The following is an 18,731-nucleotide window of genomic DNA, read 5'->3' as shown; positions in this document are numbered from 1 at the left end:
AATCCATGTCGTCAAATCAGAAATAAGGATATATCTAGTTGCAAGTTGTTTTCAAATCTAACCAAATTTAAATCTTGCCAACTTGGCCTTTTTTCTAACCTTCACACAACTGTAAGCAGATCTGCAGCTGGGTGAAGCCTGCCGAGGTTACATAAATAAACCAGACGCCTTCATCATCTCCTATGCTTTCTTTAATTTTAAACGTCATACTCTCTTGCCCAGTCAAGGGTATTCACTTCACTTCTCATATTCTTCTACCTTGTATTTTAATATTTATTAAAAATTAGAGTCAGGGAATCTTTTCTCATGTTCTAAGAGGAGTTAATTATCATGCCTAATATGTCCCTGCAGATTCACATCTGGCTTTGAAAAATCCCTGATTGACATTATAGTAAATAGTATTTAAATCTGAATATATTGTTAGAGAAAGGCTTTGTGTTTTAAATATTCTTTTGTACTTAAGTAGAAATATAACAGAATAGTACAACAAATAACAGAGTAAGACTGAATCCTGTACCTCAAGGGTAGGATACTGATGGATATAAAATGTGTCAATTAAGAACCCTTAAGTTTATTCTTAACAAGCTTCAGAAACTTCCGTGTGTTCCTGATGGGAACTGGTTAGATATTTATAGCTCCAGGCAGCTCCCATACGAGGTGTATTTACGCTGATGGAAATTTCTTCAGACACTATGGCCATGAACTAAAGCTGAGGCCACTCCAGTCTTGGCTGATAAAGGGCCCCTTAGGATGGCTATGAGAGTCTTTATGATCCAGACTGGGGTTGCTGGTGGTCTTCAATCCAAGTTTATCTTTCCCTTCCCATAAGCAAAAGCACTTTGGGGTTAAGAATCATGAAACTGAAAGGAAATGTAAAATCGGTAAGATGTCATAATTCCAATAAAAAGACCCAAACCAACCTGAGAATCACCTATGAAATATGGAAATGGAAATAAACAGGCAGCATTCAGTGGGCAAACGTAGAGATGCTTGTTGGCTATTTTACTATTAATAAGCTGACACGTAAGTATCCAGATAGGCTGAAAGCAATTTGAGAAAGCCGCACTCTTAACAGTCGGTGATGGGCTGGATGACACTCCCTAATAGTTAGCTGGCTGCTGTCGATGTCCCCCGTGACTGCTACCATTGCCACCGACCACACGCATGTGTCTCCTAAAAACTTCCCACTGACCCTTACAAAACCACTGCAGAAACGATGAAATAGGATTCCATAATAGTCAACAATGATCAATTTTTACCAAATATCAGAACTTTGCTAAAGCAGGAAGCTTCAAAAGATTAAAAGCATCTGGTGTCCTGGTGATGAACTTTTTCCTCAATATTCAGGGTTTCTAGTCTATGATTATTACACCTTATTTTCTTACTGACCAAATGCCTTATAAAATTGAGTTAATACTTGCTGCTTCCAAAATGTCTTGGGTTATAGACCTAGTGACAGTTTTATTACTATCAGATTAAGTCAGAAATTCAAAAATGACACTTCCAATTTATAGTAAATGCTCCCATAATAATAAGCAAAATGTAGAGAACAATTACTCTTGATCTCGCTTTCTCAAATCAATCTTAAAAGTTGATAAGAGAATGTAGGAAGAAAACTTTAGTGTCTTTATTTTAAATTTACTTAAATCTTGCTCTTTTTTCTAGAAGTTTGTGATGTAACATACCCTATAAGGAAAATCTATGATAAAAAACTAATGAATTCGGGCTTCCCTTGTGGCGCAGTGGTTGAGAGTCCACCTGCCGATGCAGGGGACACAGGTTCATGCCCTGGTCCGGGAGGATCCCACACGCCGCGGAGCGGCTGTGCTCATGAGCCATGGCCGCTGAGCCTGCGCGTCTGGAGCCTGTGCTCCGCAACGGGAGAGGCCACAACAGTGAGAGGCCTGTGTACCGCAAAAAAACAAACAAACAAAACTAATGAATTCTATCATGTACCTATCTTACATCAAGGACAGAACTTTACAATTAAACCACTTATATTCAAATGCTTAAATTGTTGTATATACAATTCTTAAAGAGCATCTATTCCAGTCAGGAGTATATTTTAGCAAGTTGGTGAATTCAGGAGCTTGGGTTGGGGGAGAAGGGGAAGGGGCTGGTTCAGAACAAAAAATGCAAGCTGCGCAGCATTATAATTACACTTCAGGAAGAAAAAAGAATCAGAAATTTTATTAGCATGCAGACACTGAAAAGTGCTTGAAAATCTGGAAGAGATTAATTGATATGATAACCCAATGGATTTTTAAGGAAAATAATCTTTCATTCATTTAATGTAATTTAGACCATTTTTTTTCCCTTTGCGGCTTAAACTGTGCAATGTCTCAGAAGTCTAAGCTTTTACATTTTATCTGACTCAAGTGGAGGTCACAGGCAAACAGATCTCAATATGTCAACTGCCATAACTTTTACTCTTTAAATTTTTAATTATATACTTCAATAAAAAATTTTTTTAAAAGAAAAAAAATAAATTTTCAATGATTCTGAAATTCATCCCATTGCCCTAATTTCTTGATCCAAATGCATCAAGCTCCCTATGAGCAGAAACAGTAATTGATAATTTAAATGAGTTTAATTCAGTCATTCTAAGTTCCTAAATGTATGAGTGAGTGAGGAATAAAGTCTTTTAGAAATACTGTAGAGTCATACTGCCACCTAATTTTTCTACAAAATCTTCCAGCCTAATGACATTAATACTTTTGGTGTTTCTATTGTCACACCAGTCCTGTAGGTGAAGAGAGCAGGGGTTACTCTCCTTCTATTACGAACTGTTTTGCTAAGACTTGCTCTCAATCATTGAGCTACTTCAGCGCCGTGCTAGAACCAGAACTCAGGCTTTCTAGTATCACAAAATGTTCACCAAAAGAAGGAAGCTAATGTATGGTTTGATTTCCAAGTGACCTAAAAACTCTACACCCCAAATGGGGGTGAGGACTTGAGCGCTTCTAAAATCTATTTAGCGAAAGTCATCAAAACCCCAATCTCAGGTGCTTTGGAATTCCTGACTTCACCTACACAGGAAAACAAAAGTTATTTTGTTATCTGATTTTTTAGAAAACATTTTGAAACCCAGAGAAGAAGAAGAAAAGCAACGGATACTTGAGGCAGGGAAAGGACAGTGGAGGCTCCAGGCGCTGTAGAGCACAGAGAATCAGCACCAATTCCTGCTACTTGCTTCACATGCTCAGGAATGTGGAGGACTAGGTACTCCGGGGGTGAGTCTTCAGAACATTGGCAAGAAGTGACAGCACTGCAGGAAGCCGTGCAGGTGGGAGGAGCAGACCACCTGAGATAATGCACGCTCACCCCTTGAAGGTAAACTTGTGGCTTGATGATCCAGGGGTTGTGAAAGAGGCTGTTCACTGCCTTGGTCAAGAGGAGTTGGGTACAAGTGTTCGTCTTCACACCAGGAAGAAGGTAATAAGAGTCAACTTTGAACTGATGTCATTTTTAGCCCTAAAAATCTTTATAAGTGTATATTAAACAATTACATAAAGTTGGTGGAGTTCAAAAAGAATGCTTTAGATACTTTACAAAAATTAGTTTCTAGTTCTTCTGGTTTCTCTTTTTTAATTTTAATTTCTGTTCCTTAAAATTTATCACTGCTATTTTGTGTCCCAAGAACACACAAACGTTATAAGTTAACATCCACGTACATCCTCATATCAATTTTTTTAAGCACCAGAAAGGAGATGGTCCTTTTTCAAAAGATGATTTTAGTCATCAACACAGACAGAAAACTCAAAACAACAGATTATGTAAAAACGGATTATTATCAACCTGCTCTGTTTAGGTACACCTAGGTCTTATAGGACCAATTTAAAATCTTTTCCTATATTATTGTGTTGTCCAATAATTTAAAACACTCCAGAATTATGCATAAATTTATGATTTGCGTAAAGATCTCATTTAAATAAATAACACAATAGATCATGGATGTTTTAATTCAAGTGTAAGAACTATGTCACATTTAGGTCACATTTAATTAGAATATACATAAGACACCCCATGCAAAGACGGATAGGACTGAGATATCTGGAGCTGGAAAAAAAAAGAGAAGAATATACATAAGATGCTTTCTGCAAAAAATGGTAACTGTGGCCATTATTACCCAACCAAAATATTATAAGATGGGTGAGACCCAAAGTAGAGTCAAAGAGGTAATCCCATCCTGTTTCAAGACTTCGTATTATTAACAGCCAGTAAACTTCCAAATTAAATGAACATTGGTTCCTGGGGTTGAAACCACATATCATTCAAACACTAAGGCCTTAAGAAACTCCCTTAATATTAGGGTTAAAGCACTTCGACTATTGTGCTAAGGAAAGCAATCAACTGAGGCTTAACTAGCTCACCAAAGTTTACCGTCTGGTTCTGTGCTATAAGATACCGATTCTTTCCTTGGGGTAAGGAATTCAACACGTGAAACATAAACCATGTCAAAACATTAATAATTGATATTTATAAATTATTTCTTCTGAAATTATTATAAAGCATGCTGTAAATTCAAAAGAACATCTTTCATTCCTGAAAATATGCAATGATATGGTATATTACATACCCCAAATTATTCTCTAATGGGAAAGTTATGAAAAAGATTATTATCTATAATAGTATCCCTTTTTAGCTGAGGAGATTTGTATGGATACAGAGACTCAAGGAGGGGGGAAATCTGAATGAATTAAAATTACCAGAGGGCTTCCCTGGTGGCGCAGTGGTTAAGAATCTGCCTGCCAGTGCAGAGGACATGGGTTTGAGCCCTGGCCTGGGAAGATCCTACATGCCGCGGAGCAACTAAGCCTGTGCACCACAACTACTGAGCCTGTGCTCTAGAGCTCACGAGCCACAACTACTGAAGCCCACGCCCCTAGAGCCCGTGCTCCGCAATAAGAGAAGCCACTGAAATGAGAAGCCTGAGCACCGCAATGAAGAGTAGCCCCGGCTCGCCGCAACGAGGGAAAGCCCGCGTACAGCAACGAAGGCCCAAAGCAGCCAAAAATAAAAATAAATAAAATAAATAAATTTATTTAAAAAAAAATTACCAGAGAAAGTAAGGTGGGAAAAACCAAATCTTGCCAGGGTTCAGGTTAGAATTTCATCTACCACGAAAGGTACCTTGTGCCTTACAGAATATGGTCAGTCCAAGGCCATGATTTGATACATGATCTGGCTATGGCAAATCCGGAGAATAACTCAGAGGCAAGCAAAAGTCACCATCAGCAGATTCACACTAATCTTGTAACAAGTCTGCTAACTTAAGCCCGTTCCACAGTGGGCCTGCCCTGCTATGCCTGCTGTTCCCCAGGCAGCTCTGAAAGCACTCATCTGCTCAAGCTGTTCACTCATCCAAGCAAGTTCCCAGGGGGTGAGTTCCTAAAGCACACAGCTCGCAACACAATTTTTAGCGGATATAATTTTTGCCTTATACCAAAACCTACTTTTAATCAAATGTTAATTTCCAGTTCTGTGGAAATTAACTATTTCAAGTATACCTCTTCTTAACATTTCTCTCCTCAAGAAAAAAGAAACTAGGGACTTCCCTGACTGTCCATTGGTTAAGACCCCACGCTTCCACTGCAGGGGGCACAGGTTTGATCCCTAGACAGGGAACTAAGATCCCATATGCCTCGTGGCCCTGCCAAAAAATAACAAACAAACAAAAAAACCCAAAACAAACAAACAACACCGCCGCCAAAACCTCTGTGCTTAAAAAAAAAAAAAAAGAAACATATTTGACTTCCCATATCTCTGAGGCATGTTTTCCATTTTATTAAAATGTATGGTCTGACTAAAAAACTGTCTAAGTTAATTTGTTATATAGCAGATACAGACAATTTGCTCTAATAACGTTTCTGGGGGTCTCTGGACAGCTCTCCCACTTACCTGGCTCACTCCTGGCTGCCTCTCTCACTCTGACAGATAGTCCACGATTCAGAGACTAAGGAGCTATACCAGACAACTCCATAGAATTCTTTCCCATTCCTATAGTGTTCAGGACCAAAAGCCATTATATGAAACAGTCACTAAGCAAATATTTAATGTGCACTTATCATCTGCAAATCATTTTGATAAAAGTTTTCGGGAACCTAGAAATCAGAGGGACCCCACAAAGGGTTCCTGCTCTCAAAGAACATAAACCTTCCCATCAAGAACTTGCCACAATTGCTTTTATGGTAAGGAAGGAAAAGAAAGAGATGATTAAAACACATAGGTTTAATATGGACTGGAATTTTATATTCAAGACTGAACCTGAAATTACATCTTCAGTGGCAGCACTATTTTTACAGGTGTCAAATCCCATTTTGCCACTAATAAAATCCTCCTCCCCCTAACTATATTTAGTTTTGGGAGGCAAGATTTCAACTCAGTATATTATATTTTTCTTAAGAGAAATGGGTATGTATTGCAGGGTAAAGTACATGGCAAACTGGTTTTCTGAAAATAAGAGATACCCAGAGATGGATCCATGTTCCAATGATAGTTTTAGTGTCTGAAGCACATTAAAGTTGAGGTAGTTCCTGCAAATAAATGTAAATGAATTTCTCTGCAATCTCAACAGTGGCTGCTTTTAATAAGTCTTCTATGTATACATTCCTGGCATCAGGACAACAAAGTTTTATGGTGTTGACATATTAAGGGAACCTTTGATGGTTTACGTTCAGCACTTAAAAAAAAGGAGCATGCTGGCACTCTCAGATGAACACCGACAACTCAATAATCAGAACTGAACATGCTGCTACTTGAGAACTTACACTGGAGAGGAAAAATCAAATGGGTTTTTAAAAGAGTGAACTGAGATAATAAGAACCCCACTTATTTTGAAAATACTACCCACGTATGTTAGGTAAATTCCAAGTTAAAAAAATATATTATTAGAAAAGAAACTTTGGAAAATATCAGCTATCAGTCAAGTAGCTGATACTAAAGAACACACTTTAGAATAAACAGCTTGTCCTACCATTGGACACGTCACATTTTACTAACATGGATTTCATCTGGTTCAGGAACAATTACATATACTTTCAAATTTCAGTGTTCCTAATTCTTGTGAAAACTATGTCTATAAATCATGAGTTTACATGACACACTTAAAGGAGTATCAGATACTGAAGAATAAGAGTATTTCAACAAGATTATTTCTGTATCAGGTGAGGCCAACTATGTATCTATGGGACAGTTAGACCCTACATAACTCTTTCATTTGACATTTAAAATGCTAGGAAAAGGACTTCCCTGGTGGTGCAGTAGTTAAGAATCCGCCTGCCAATGCAGGGGACACAGGTTCGATGTCTGGTCCGGGAAGATCCCACATGCCACGGAGCAACTAAGCCCATGAGCCACAACTACTGAAGCGCACGTGCCGTAGAACCCGTGCTCCACAACAAGAGAAGCAGACCCAACGCAGCCAAATAAATAAATAAAAATTTAAAATGCTAGGGAATATTACTTTAAGGAATAAGTGAAAAATTTTACTCTTCTTTCCTTGCATCTTTCTAGTGAAATCTAACCCTATCTTTTCTTTATTTCTGTATTTTTCTTTTTAACACCTAATGGTAGAAAGTTTTCGGTTGAAATTAATGAAAAAGACAAGTCTTGTCAGCCTTGTAATGCAGCATGCGTCAGAGGATCACATTTCCAATGACGTTTTCTTCATCCAAAACTACACTGGTAGAAAGAACAGGAGTTATATAGACAATTGCTCTAAGTTGACACAGCAGATCTTTTACCAACTACTTTTGTGAACTTGGACAAGACACTGAATATCCCTGATGTCTCTTCAAATGAAAAATGAAATATTATTTATAGTTTATTATAATAAATAACACTCTACCTCCTAATGCTATTGTAGTGATGAAAATAGATAATATATGTAAAATACCCAAGCACTGTGAGGGCTAAATAATGATTTGCTTTTATAAGCATCTGACGCCAATTAAAAATAACTTGCTAAGTTAATCAAAATCCTTCTCAGAGGAACATTACAAACTGGTCAACAGTTGAAGGGAATTTAATCACAAAGATCAAAGAGCTCAGAGTTGGAAGGGACCTCAAAATTTCAAGCCAAACCTCCTACCTGACTCTGAGTATTAAAGTGTTTTCATCTAACAGAGATCCAAGGAGGCTATCAATTTGCCAAAGCTTCCCAACTAGTTAGTGGAAGAACAAGGAGAAGCAGAATGTAAGGCTTCTAAGGTTACTGATGCTGCAATTCTCTTTTTCAAAATCCATTTTCATTATTAATAGTGAATAAAAGTATAAAATTATTTTAATTGCACTCTGATTAAACAGATTTTAAAAGATTTACCCTTATTATATTTTTGTCTTTCAGCAAAATGGCATCTCATATATTTGGTGACAACAGTTATAGAAAAGTGGTTTGCATGAGAACTTAAATTTTTATATGAGGCAGGAGTAGAGAGGGCTTGTGACTGTTTACTTGTGTCACACAGTTTCCCTACCTTGATTGCAGGTTTTGCCGGCATATCCAGGATGACACTTGCACTTGTTTGGTCCGATGCATTCACCGTGTTTGCACTGTGGCTGGCACACAGCTGTGAAAAAAGGATATCATGCATTATTTCTAGGTCAGGAGCATGTCAACCAAGTAGAATCTACGTCATGTACTAGTTTTATAATAAAAGAAAAAACTAAAAACTTACAATAGAGTAATAGAAATATACAATATCATTGTGTACTGGAGCAGTAAACATTGTCTAGACTACAGACTCACACACATGTGTTGTGTGTGTGTGTGTGTGTGTGTGTGTGTGTGGTGTATTACTTGGGGCTGAAAATTTTGCTAAACTTGAGGACAATACTCAAATAGCCAAATAGAAGAAAAATTGGAAAACTATGCATAAACACAACTGATGTTTGTCAATAGTTATCCCTTTATAATAACCTGCACCCATACTTTCAAAATCATTTTCTCAAATATGCTTCAAAACATACTTCTTAATCCAAAGATACTGGTTAAGTATGAACTCCAAATAAATTTCCCATTAAATAATATTTTATTGGAAATGGTATTTCCAAGAATAAAATGGTTCAAAATGAATTAAAAACTAAAACTAAATATTTTTGAAACCTCAACTTAAGAATACTTCTGTCATTTTGCCCATTCTTAACCTTAAGTTGCATCGTAATTGCTCATCAATCTATAATACACTTTCTACAGCCTATCACAGAAAATAGAAAGTTCTATTTTACATTTCCTGTCTTCCATCAACTGAGTCTGTCTTCCTTCAAGACCCCAAAATGCTATAAATCATCATCACTCAAATCTTTTCACAGTCTCCAATTCCTACCAAGATACTGGTTAGAATTTATTCCGTTTATACCGCGATTCTCAGCAGGGGGTATTTTTGCTGCGTATGGGGCATTTAGCACAAATGGAGACATTTTTTATTGTCACGCTGGGAAGAGGGTGCTACTGGCATCTAGTGGGTAGAATACTGGGATGCTGCTAAACATCCTACAATGCTCAGATAACCCCTGACAGAAACAAATTATCCAGCCCAAAACGTGATGGTGCCAGATTGAGAAATCGCTCTATACCAAATATACGTATCGTGCTACACCAGATACTAAAATAGATGAAAAATAATTGTATAGTGTGGTCATTGGTCTCATAGAGCTTACAATCTAGACGAAGAGACAAAACAATCATGTTTTAAATTCAAGGCAATATTTATGTATGAGCAAAATTGGTGGCACATATGAAATTCGGGAAGAAATCATCACACAAGCATATCCATACAGAGTTGCACAGAAAACCTTGAAGGAGAGATCTTGAGTTGGATCTTGAAGCCAGGGGAGACAGAGAAGAGAGCGGACCACCCAAGGCATAGAGAACTGTAGAGCCAAACAGGCCATCATTTATTTAGAGAACACTGGGGAGGCCTGTCAAGCTAAAGAGATGGGCAAATGCTGGGGGAAGAGTAAGAGGTGGGCAATCATAGGTGAGCGGTACCAGACGATGATGTTCCCTAAATTTCAGATTGAGGATTATATACTTTATCTATAAATGAAAACTTCATCATCATCAGGAGGATTACCTGATAAAATAAAAACTCTGGGAACGTGAGCATGGTGATGATACGTGGAATAGACTGGAGTCTAACTGACATGCAGAAGGCATGATTAGTTCTTGGGACAGGAAGGGATGGGCTTCAGTAACCCCTGAGTGAAGAGCAGACAGGTCTTGAGGACCAGGTGGAGTGGGGTCAACAGTGACCCTGTGTTCTCCAGTCCCTCTCACATTAGCCCATGCTCTTCTCCATTCTGGGAGATGCTCCCATTTTTGGACAATTCTCAAACATTCCCTTCAAAACTCTAACACTCCTGTGAAGCTGATGTGCATGTTATTTTTGGTGTTTTCTACATTTCCTCATTCAACTCTCACCAACCCTTCCCTCGCCTGGCACTCCACAGGCTTTATTTGCCAGTCTTACTTTCAGGCCTTTCCTACCTGTATATTTGTCACCCCAACTGGACCCTGTACCATGATTAATCCTTACTGCTGCTCGGTAGGTATTTAATGCAAAAGTTTGCAGAGAGAAAGGGTGAGCAGAGTATAAATGGTAGAGAAATGCAATGGGGAAATTCATAAAAATCTGATTTTAGATACGGCATGACATTCAACAGGAAACAATTCTGTTCAGATCTGTGAGAAGAAATGCACTACCTAGGAAGGCCTTCCAGTATTATGCTTCAGTCAATTATATACCTGGTAGATGGTTTATACGCAGTTTTAAAAGCAAGTCCCAGAAATAAACCACCTTTTATGTAATTTCCAGGCCCAATCACCAAGAAATGCAAGTTAGAAAGAAATTTCTTTAATCTTAAAAAAAGATGTTGCATAAATTCTAACAATTATATATGAATACAACCTGAATGAATCAAGTTATCACAGAGGCATCCAAAGGGCCATATTTAAAAAGAAAAAGTAGTATATCAACTACACTTGAATAAAATAAATTATTAAAAAAGAAAAAAAAAGTAAACACTCAAAATAATTAAATGCAAGTCTAGGTAATAACCTCCCCAAATAATTGGAATTTGAAAACATCTCAAAAACATGAAAAAGAAGTTTAGAAAGTACCACTAAAAATCATGAAAAAGTTTATTTATGAAACAAATGTGAGGCGCTCAGGCTGTGTTGCCTTTTGACCCACTGACCAGCTTGAAGAGCATCCACTTATAGTACTTTCAGGTGCTCTTCAGGAACAAAGGTTTTTATTGTCACCCTCTCTTTCTCATTGTTTGTTCTCAGTGGAGTGCCCCAATCTGGGGCACATCAAATGCCCTCATTCCAAGAGACCCAGGCTGTTAATGTTTCTTACATGTTTAGGGAGCCAGTATTTTCAAACAAACTGCTGTTTGCACGTCTACCCAACAGACTATTCACTGAAGTAACCAACGACCTATATATTAGCCAACAGGTATTAAATGGAATAGGATACTCACAATGCTGATGTAACCAATTTTTTTTCTCTTACATAAAGAACACCCTTTGAAAACGGTTGCACAAAAGACTATCTCCTATTATCTTGCTGGCATTAGGTCTGCAATGTGATGTTCAGTCCAATAAACATGAACTGAATATTTAATACACGCAATTATTCTGCTAGGCAAGTGAGAGTGATGAAGGAATCACAGAGGATTTGAAAATTAACTGTGAAACTTTAATACACTGGCTGAAAGCTAACAAGGGCTATGATAGAGAGATGAGATAAAAGACGGGGGGAGGGGCAGATCATAACTGTGACTGAAGTCAAAAAGAGTCATGTACCAAAATGTTCATTGCAGCTCTATTTACAATAGCCAGGACATGGAAGCAACCTAAGTGTCCGTTGACAGATGAATGGATAAAGAAGATGTGGCTCATATATACAACGGAATATTCCTCGCTGTAAAAAGAAACGAAATTGAGTTATTTGTAGTGAGGTGGATGGACATAGAGTCTGTCATACAGAGTGAAGTAAGTCAGAAAGAGAAAAACAAATACCGTATGCTAACACATACATATGGAATCTAAGAAAAAAAAAAAAGGTCATGAAGAACCTAGGGGTAAGACGGGAATAAAGACACAGACCTACTAGAGAATGGACTTAAAGATATGGGGAGGGGGAAGGGTAGGCTGTGACAAAGTGAGAGAGTAGTATGGACATATATACACTACCAAATGTAAAATAGACAGCTAGTGTGAAGCAGCCGCATAGCACAGGGAGATCAGCTCGGTGGTTTGTGACCACCTAGAGGGGTGGGATAGGGAGGGTGGGAGGGAGGGAGACGCAAGAGGGAAGAGATATGGGGATATATGTATATGTATAACTGATTCACTTTGTTATAAAGCAGAAACTAACACACCACTGTAAAGCAATTATACTCCAATAAAGATGTTAAAAAAAAAAGGAAATGTGATCTGAGCAACGCCTTAGAGGTAAGAGGCAGAGATAGTTGGGATGGGAGACAAAGCCTTTCAAACTATGAGCAAAGGATGGGGAAGGACAATGAAGGGAGTTCTCAGGGAGCACCACGGCTCTGGTGGAGCTACAGTAAAAAGTGCTTAGAACAGTGGATGGCAGCAAAAGACAGGGCTAAGGCAGGTCTTAAAAAGCACTGGTGGCAGAAACTGCTGGGTGCTTACTAGTACTATTTTCTCCTTCTTCTTGAAAACAGAATGGCTTTTTTTTTTTTTCTGGAGGGGATAATGAGTCAGCAGTGGAAAATTATTCCCTATCCTCCCTGACATATTTGGGTAGCCAAGAGACTAAATTCTGGTCAATTGTATGTAATCAGAAGTTATTGGGTGGGGCTTTTGGAACTTAAAAGCTACTTAAAAAGGTGAGTCTGTCATACAGAGTGAAGTAAGTCGGAAAGAGAAAAACAAATACCATATGCTAACACATATATATGGAATCTAAAAAGAAAAAAATTGGTTATGGAGGAGAACTTAGGGGCAGGACAGGAATAGAGACGCAGACGTAGAGAATGGACTTGAGGACATGGGGAGGGGGAAGGGTAAGCTGGGACGAAGTGAGAGAGTGGCATGGACTTACATACACTACCAAATGTAAAACAGATAGCAAGTGGGAAGCAGCTGCATAGCACAGGGAAATCAGCTCGGTGCTTTGTGACCACCTAGAGGGGTGGGATAGGAAGGGTGGGAAAGAGACGCAAGAGGGAGGAGATATGGGGATATATGTAAATGTATAGCTGATTCACTATGTTATAAAGCAGAAACTAACACACTATTGTAAACCAATTATACTCTAATAAAGATGTTAAAAAAAAAAAAAAGGTGGCTGACAGGTGGCTCCTGTCTTCTTGCCTGGAATATGGAAGTCATGGCTGAACTACAGCAGCTACTTTGTGATAATGAGGTGAATCTTGAAATGGAAAAGAGGCAAAGCTGGAAGTCATAATATTAACCCTAAATGGCCATCCAAGTAATTTAGGACACTGGTCTTTGTGTCAGTGTTACTTGTAGCCGAACACAATTACAATACAGTTACAATTACAATTCCTAACTATCCTTGAGCACAAGGCTGAGGAATCTGGACTTAATCTGTGTTTACCATCAAGCCAACAAATGCTTTCTTTGGATACACAGGACAGAAATGTTATGATTAAATCTTAGTAAAGAAATAAAATTTGTCAAAGTTATCTTATACCTATAATATCATATACTTTAGAAGTATCTAAAGAATTTCATTTCTACATCTAAAAATTAGATTAGAAAATACTTAGCCACCTTGAGACTAGAGGAAAATGATTCCCAACTTCATTTTCAGACCCACATTTTGACAACCCACTTCACTGTAATGTGAGTTCTTAGTGGCCAGCACACACCAACCTTCACAATCTTCTGTGAATAGGTCAGGAAAGAAATAAAATAAGTGGACTATCTTTAGTAGTCTATTTTAGAATGATCTTCTCAAAACATCAAAAATAGATGAGACACTGATTTGTAGGAAAGAATGTGTCTGTTGTCGCTATAGTTTAATCACAAAAGTCAGCATTGTTTCTCTGACCTCCACATGGATCAGTGACAAGAAGTTGGGCCACATTTGGTCCACTGGCCACTAGCATCCACATATGCTTTGGCAGCTCAAGAAATAAAATTCAGGTGAGGATCACAGGTAGTCAATTAATGACAGATTCTTTTTCCCCCAAAATCAGATGCTGGAATTAAGGTCAAATGGGCAAATCACACTCAAAATTCACTCTCTAACATTCCTGTAACACGATCTCCAAAGTGCCCTTAAAATAACCCCTAAGTCATTACTTTAACTAGAAAAAGAAACATGTCTCAACTGGCAAAGCAAACAGAGCTCTTTAATGTCACATGTTCCAAGCCTCTTCTGTTTGACTGCAATCTAAGACTTTACTCTTAAAAATTCATCCTAACTGATGTAACTGGGGTTCTGAGAGTTGGACAATGTTTTCTGACACTGAGTTGGACAATGTTATCAAATAAGTTGGGGGAAAATTAAACTCCCACATCAGTTCTATATAATATTTCTTAGGTAATCTAATCACACTTGGGAGTCAAGTGCCAACATTTGTAAAAAAAATAAGGACATGTTGAGTTGCCCAAGCAGGTGGTGGCTCTGGAAAGTGACAAGGGAAAAGCCAACTCAACCTCAGGTGTTGTTGTAACTTGAAAATGATTTTTTTTCTTTCTTTTTTAATTTATTTTTATTTTTGGTTGTGTTGGGCTTGTGGGCTTTCTCTAGCTGTGGTAAGCAGAGGCTACTCTTCGTTGCAGTGCGTGGGCTCTAGGCGCGCGGGCTTCAGTAGTTGTGGCACACGGGCTCAGTAACTGTGGCTCATGGGCTCTAGAGCTCAGGCTCAGTAGTTGTGGCTCATGGGCTTAGTTGCTCTGCGGCGTGTGAGATCTTCCCGGACCAGGGCTCGAACCCGTGTCCTCTGCATTGGCAGGCGGATTCTTAACCACTGCGCTACCAGGGAAGCCCAAAAATGATTTTCTTAATGTAAATAAGATTGTCTTTCGAATCCTAAGAATCATTTGTAATTTTTGCAATCTACATCATGTTGCTATTCAGACATAGAACACTAAAAGCAGAAAAAAGAACCTTGTCCTCCAGAGTCTGTAACTTAGAAACAGGTGACATAAAGTATGCAAGTTGGCCTTGGGAGAGAAAGAGTAGCTGAAAGAGGCATTAAACAAGTCATTGCTATATTGCTACATTAACGGGACCTGGAAGGAATGGAGGCAGAATTTTTATAGGGCTCCACTGGAAAGGACCTCGAGCTTCCCTATATCACAGGTATAACAAATCCAGAGGGAAGAATCCTACAGATTCCAAGATCTCCAGAGGAAAACAACCCTCCAGCCTTCCTAATATCCTGTATTCTAGTGTTGAATATCCTATTTTCAAATCTAAATTCCCTCTGTAGTAAAAACTGAAATAAAAGGGCCTCTGATTGTTACCACTATAAAATACTATCTGTTAAATGATCTCATGAATACAGAACGCAAAACCACTTTACATGACTAATTAAATTTACCCTCACAGTATCCATATAAGGCAGGAGAGAGACAGACATTATCCTCATTTTACCAGCAGACAAGCAAAAGCACAGAAAGTTAAGTGACTTGCCCGATTTCAGTAAAAATTTCTTATCCCAGTTCCATGGAGAATCTGCTAATACTTCTGGTAGTCAGAAAAAGGCCAGAAACCCAGCTTTTTGAGTGGATTTGGAAGAGAGTGAGATCATAGTAATATTAAACAGGAAAGGATGAGAGGGATAGAGAATATCAAAGGTAATTAAAGGCATAAAGGTATTTAGTTTACATTTCTAGGAAGGAAAAGTTGCAGTTAAGAATACAATCTGTAAGTTAAGAAAATTAAAGTAACCCTGCCAGAATGTTTCAACATAAAATAATCTCTTTGCTCTACTGCTTGTTTTGTGCAGAACCCAGATTTTGAATCATTAATGAAGTACAGAATTGTTATCTCTTCTGATATATTACTACAACTATGATTATTTTTGTTCTCATATTTTAAGTAACATTATTTTTATTAAGAATTTAAACTAATCATAAACTACAGTCAAATATTGAGTCAACCAATTGATTAATAATTTAGAGTATGATGTTAAAATAAATAAGGATTTCTGCTCTATATAATGTTATATCCCAAGAGCTGTCTGGCTACCTTATTTTATTTTTGTCTTTGGGAAAATCCAATTCAAATTTCTCAAGTACCTATTTAATCTCTATTTAACTTTTAATTCCTGAAGTAGACCAAAGAAAATAAGTGCCTGCATCTGCATCTGCATCTTTGAATCTCAAGCTAACTTTTATTCACCATAATTAAACAGTATCCATTTCCACTTAAGAATTATCTTCTGAAAAGTATTGTCATTTTTGGTTTACTTGAAATTTTAACTTTTCTTTCTGTTTTCATTGTGGTACAAGAGTGGAATTTAGATTAATGCCAAATGAGACTTTAAGAACACATCAGAAAGTGTTATTACTTATCAGGAAGTGTGAAGTAGATTTTTGTTTTTGTTTTTTTAAGTAGGGTAACAGTAGCAATGAGCACACATAACACCCAGATCTTTGTTTCTTTTTTTTGTCAAGATTTTTTTTTTGACCTGGACCATTTTTAAAGTCTTCATTGAATTTGTTACAATATTGGCTCTGTTCTTTATGTTTTGGTTTTTTGGCAGCAAGGCATGTGGGATCCCAGCTCCCCGACCAGGGATCGAACACAGACCCCCACATTGGAAGGCGAAGTCTCAACCACTGGACCACTAGGGAAGTCTCCAGATCTTTGTTTCTAAATACCGTCCCACAATAAAAGGAATCAGGGCTGGGGCAGAGAGGCTGAAATGTTTTGCTGTGACAAAAAGCAAGGACATATTGAAAGAATGAGGGAAACAAATGAAAAGGACACAGGAGCTGCTTGGAAGTGTTCCCATTGGCCAAATTTGGGATAATTTGAGCACCAAGAAGAGTAAGAATAGTAATTGATAACAATTGAATAATAAAAGAATCCACGGGTCCAAAGTGATTCTAAAAAAGAAGAGAACAGAGCTCCTCTTTACAGAATGCCAGTGAACACGCAGAAGGAATGACAGAATCTGAAAAAAACAACTTTATAACCACCATCAAATAATTTGAGCAAAAATTATCCAAAAGTTTGTTGGGGAACAGGATATTCAAACAGTTTCAATGTATCACCCCATAAATTACTTACTAATTACAAAGAGAAGAAGGTGCCTTTCAGTGGAAAAATCTGGTAGTCAGAACCTTAATCTAGTGATCAAACTTAGCACCACCAGTAATAGAACAAACTGACATTATGTGCAATGGGAATGTTATAATATATGATCACCTAGTAATATTCTTGCAAAAAAGGTTTAACTAGTATCTAATAATGAGGAAACCTTAGACAAATTTAGATTGTGCAATATTCTACCAAGCAGTTGACCTGGACTCTTCAAAAATGTTATTGTCAAGAAGGAAAAAGTAGTAGATCTAGAACTCTTCTAAATTAAAGAAGACCAAAGAGGAATGTCAACTAAATGAAATATATAATCCTTGATTGGACCTGGCTCAGAAAAAAACCATAAAAATCATCTGGAGATAATCTGGGAAATCTAATTATGGACTGTTTGTTACATAATATTATTGTACCTATGCTAAATGTCTTAAGTGTGACAATGGTATGCATGCTGAAGGATATAGGTACAAAGAGCCATTATGTCGTAAGTTACTTTCCAATGGCTCACTAATATGTGTATATGTGTGAGTATGTATATGTGTGTGTGTGTGTGTATATATATATATATATATATATAGAGAGAGAGAGAGAGAGAGAGAGTGTGCATACATGCAAATATGTAATATGTTAACAACTGTACATGAAGAGTATATGGCTATTTACTGTTGCTATACTTTCAATTCCTCTGTGGATTTGAAATTTTCAAACATAAAAATGGGAAAAAAATTATAAACATGAGTAGATAATATGTATACTTTGACAAATATTTCTTAACATGTGAGCTGTTGCTCACTTAGTGTACTCTAGAGAAGAGGGTAAGGCACACGTGCTGGAGTTAGACTGCTGGGTCCCAGCTCTACCACTTGGGAAATGAGTGACCCATGCAGATTACCCAGCTTCTCTCTGATCTAAAATGAAGATCATAGGTTGAACCAGGGGAAGTTGTCAGCACTGCCATTTTTTACTTACAAAATAGTAAAGCAACATGGTGCATATAGAATTTACCCATAGGTTTACTGGGATGATTAAATGAGAAAATCCAAAGAAAGTACTTAGAACAGTACCCATCTCATAGTAAGAGCTCAATAAAATGTTATCTATAATGAGAATTATAAGAATGACAAAGAGGAATAGCTACAGTGTCTAAGAAACTGTATTAAGAACTGGGGGTGGGGCTTCCCTGGTGGCGCAGTGGTTGGGAGTCTGCCTGCTAGTGCAGGGGACACGGGTTCGAGCCCTGGTCTGGGAGGGTCCCGCGTGCCACGGAGCGGATAGGCCCGTGAGCCACAACTACTAAGCCTGCGCGTCTGGAGCCTGTGCTCCACAAAGGGAGAGGCCACAATAGTGAGAGGCCCACGCACCACGATGAAGAGTGGCCCCCGCTTGCTACAACTAGAGAAAGCCCTCGCACAGAAACGCAGACCCAACACAGCAAAAATAAATAAATAA

The 18,731-nt window shown here is 37.9% G+C and overlaps 1 protein-coding gene across 8 annotated transcripts in view; it reads right to left on the bottom strand.

Moving 5' to 3' along the window:
• The window catches only part of NPNT (nephronectin), a 75,893-nt gene that overhangs the window by 35,361 nt on the left and 21,801 nt on the right, over positions 1 to 18,731 (bottom strand). For 4 of the 8 annotated variants that reach the window (XM_027103442.1, XM_027103437.1, XM_027103438.1 and 1 more), the window contains 2 exons: positions 8,478 to 8,570; positions 3,325 to 3,417 (listed from right to left, as the gene is read on the bottom strand). In XM_027103442.1, coding sequence (XP_026959243.1) covers positions 3,325 to 3,417; positions 8,478 to 8,570 — 186 coding nt within the window. The remainder of the gene's footprint in view (positions 1 to 3,324; positions 3,418 to 8,477; positions 8,571 to 18,731) is intronic. The other 4 variants (XM_027103443.1, XM_027103439.1, XM_027103440.1 and 1 more) reach the window with 1 other exon arrangement.

Source organism: Aethalodelphis obliquidens, unplaced genomic scaffold (assembly GCF_003676395.1).
Source record: "Aethalodelphis obliquidens isolate GAN/ISIS:26980383/991018 unplaced genomic scaffold, ASM367639v1 scaffold6, whole genome shotgun sequence".
NCBI classification, from domain to species: Eukaryota; Metazoa; Chordata; class Mammalia; order Artiodactyla; family Delphinidae; genus Aethalodelphis; species Aethalodelphis obliquidens.
This window is presented reverse-complemented; position numbering and strand designations above follow the sequence as displayed.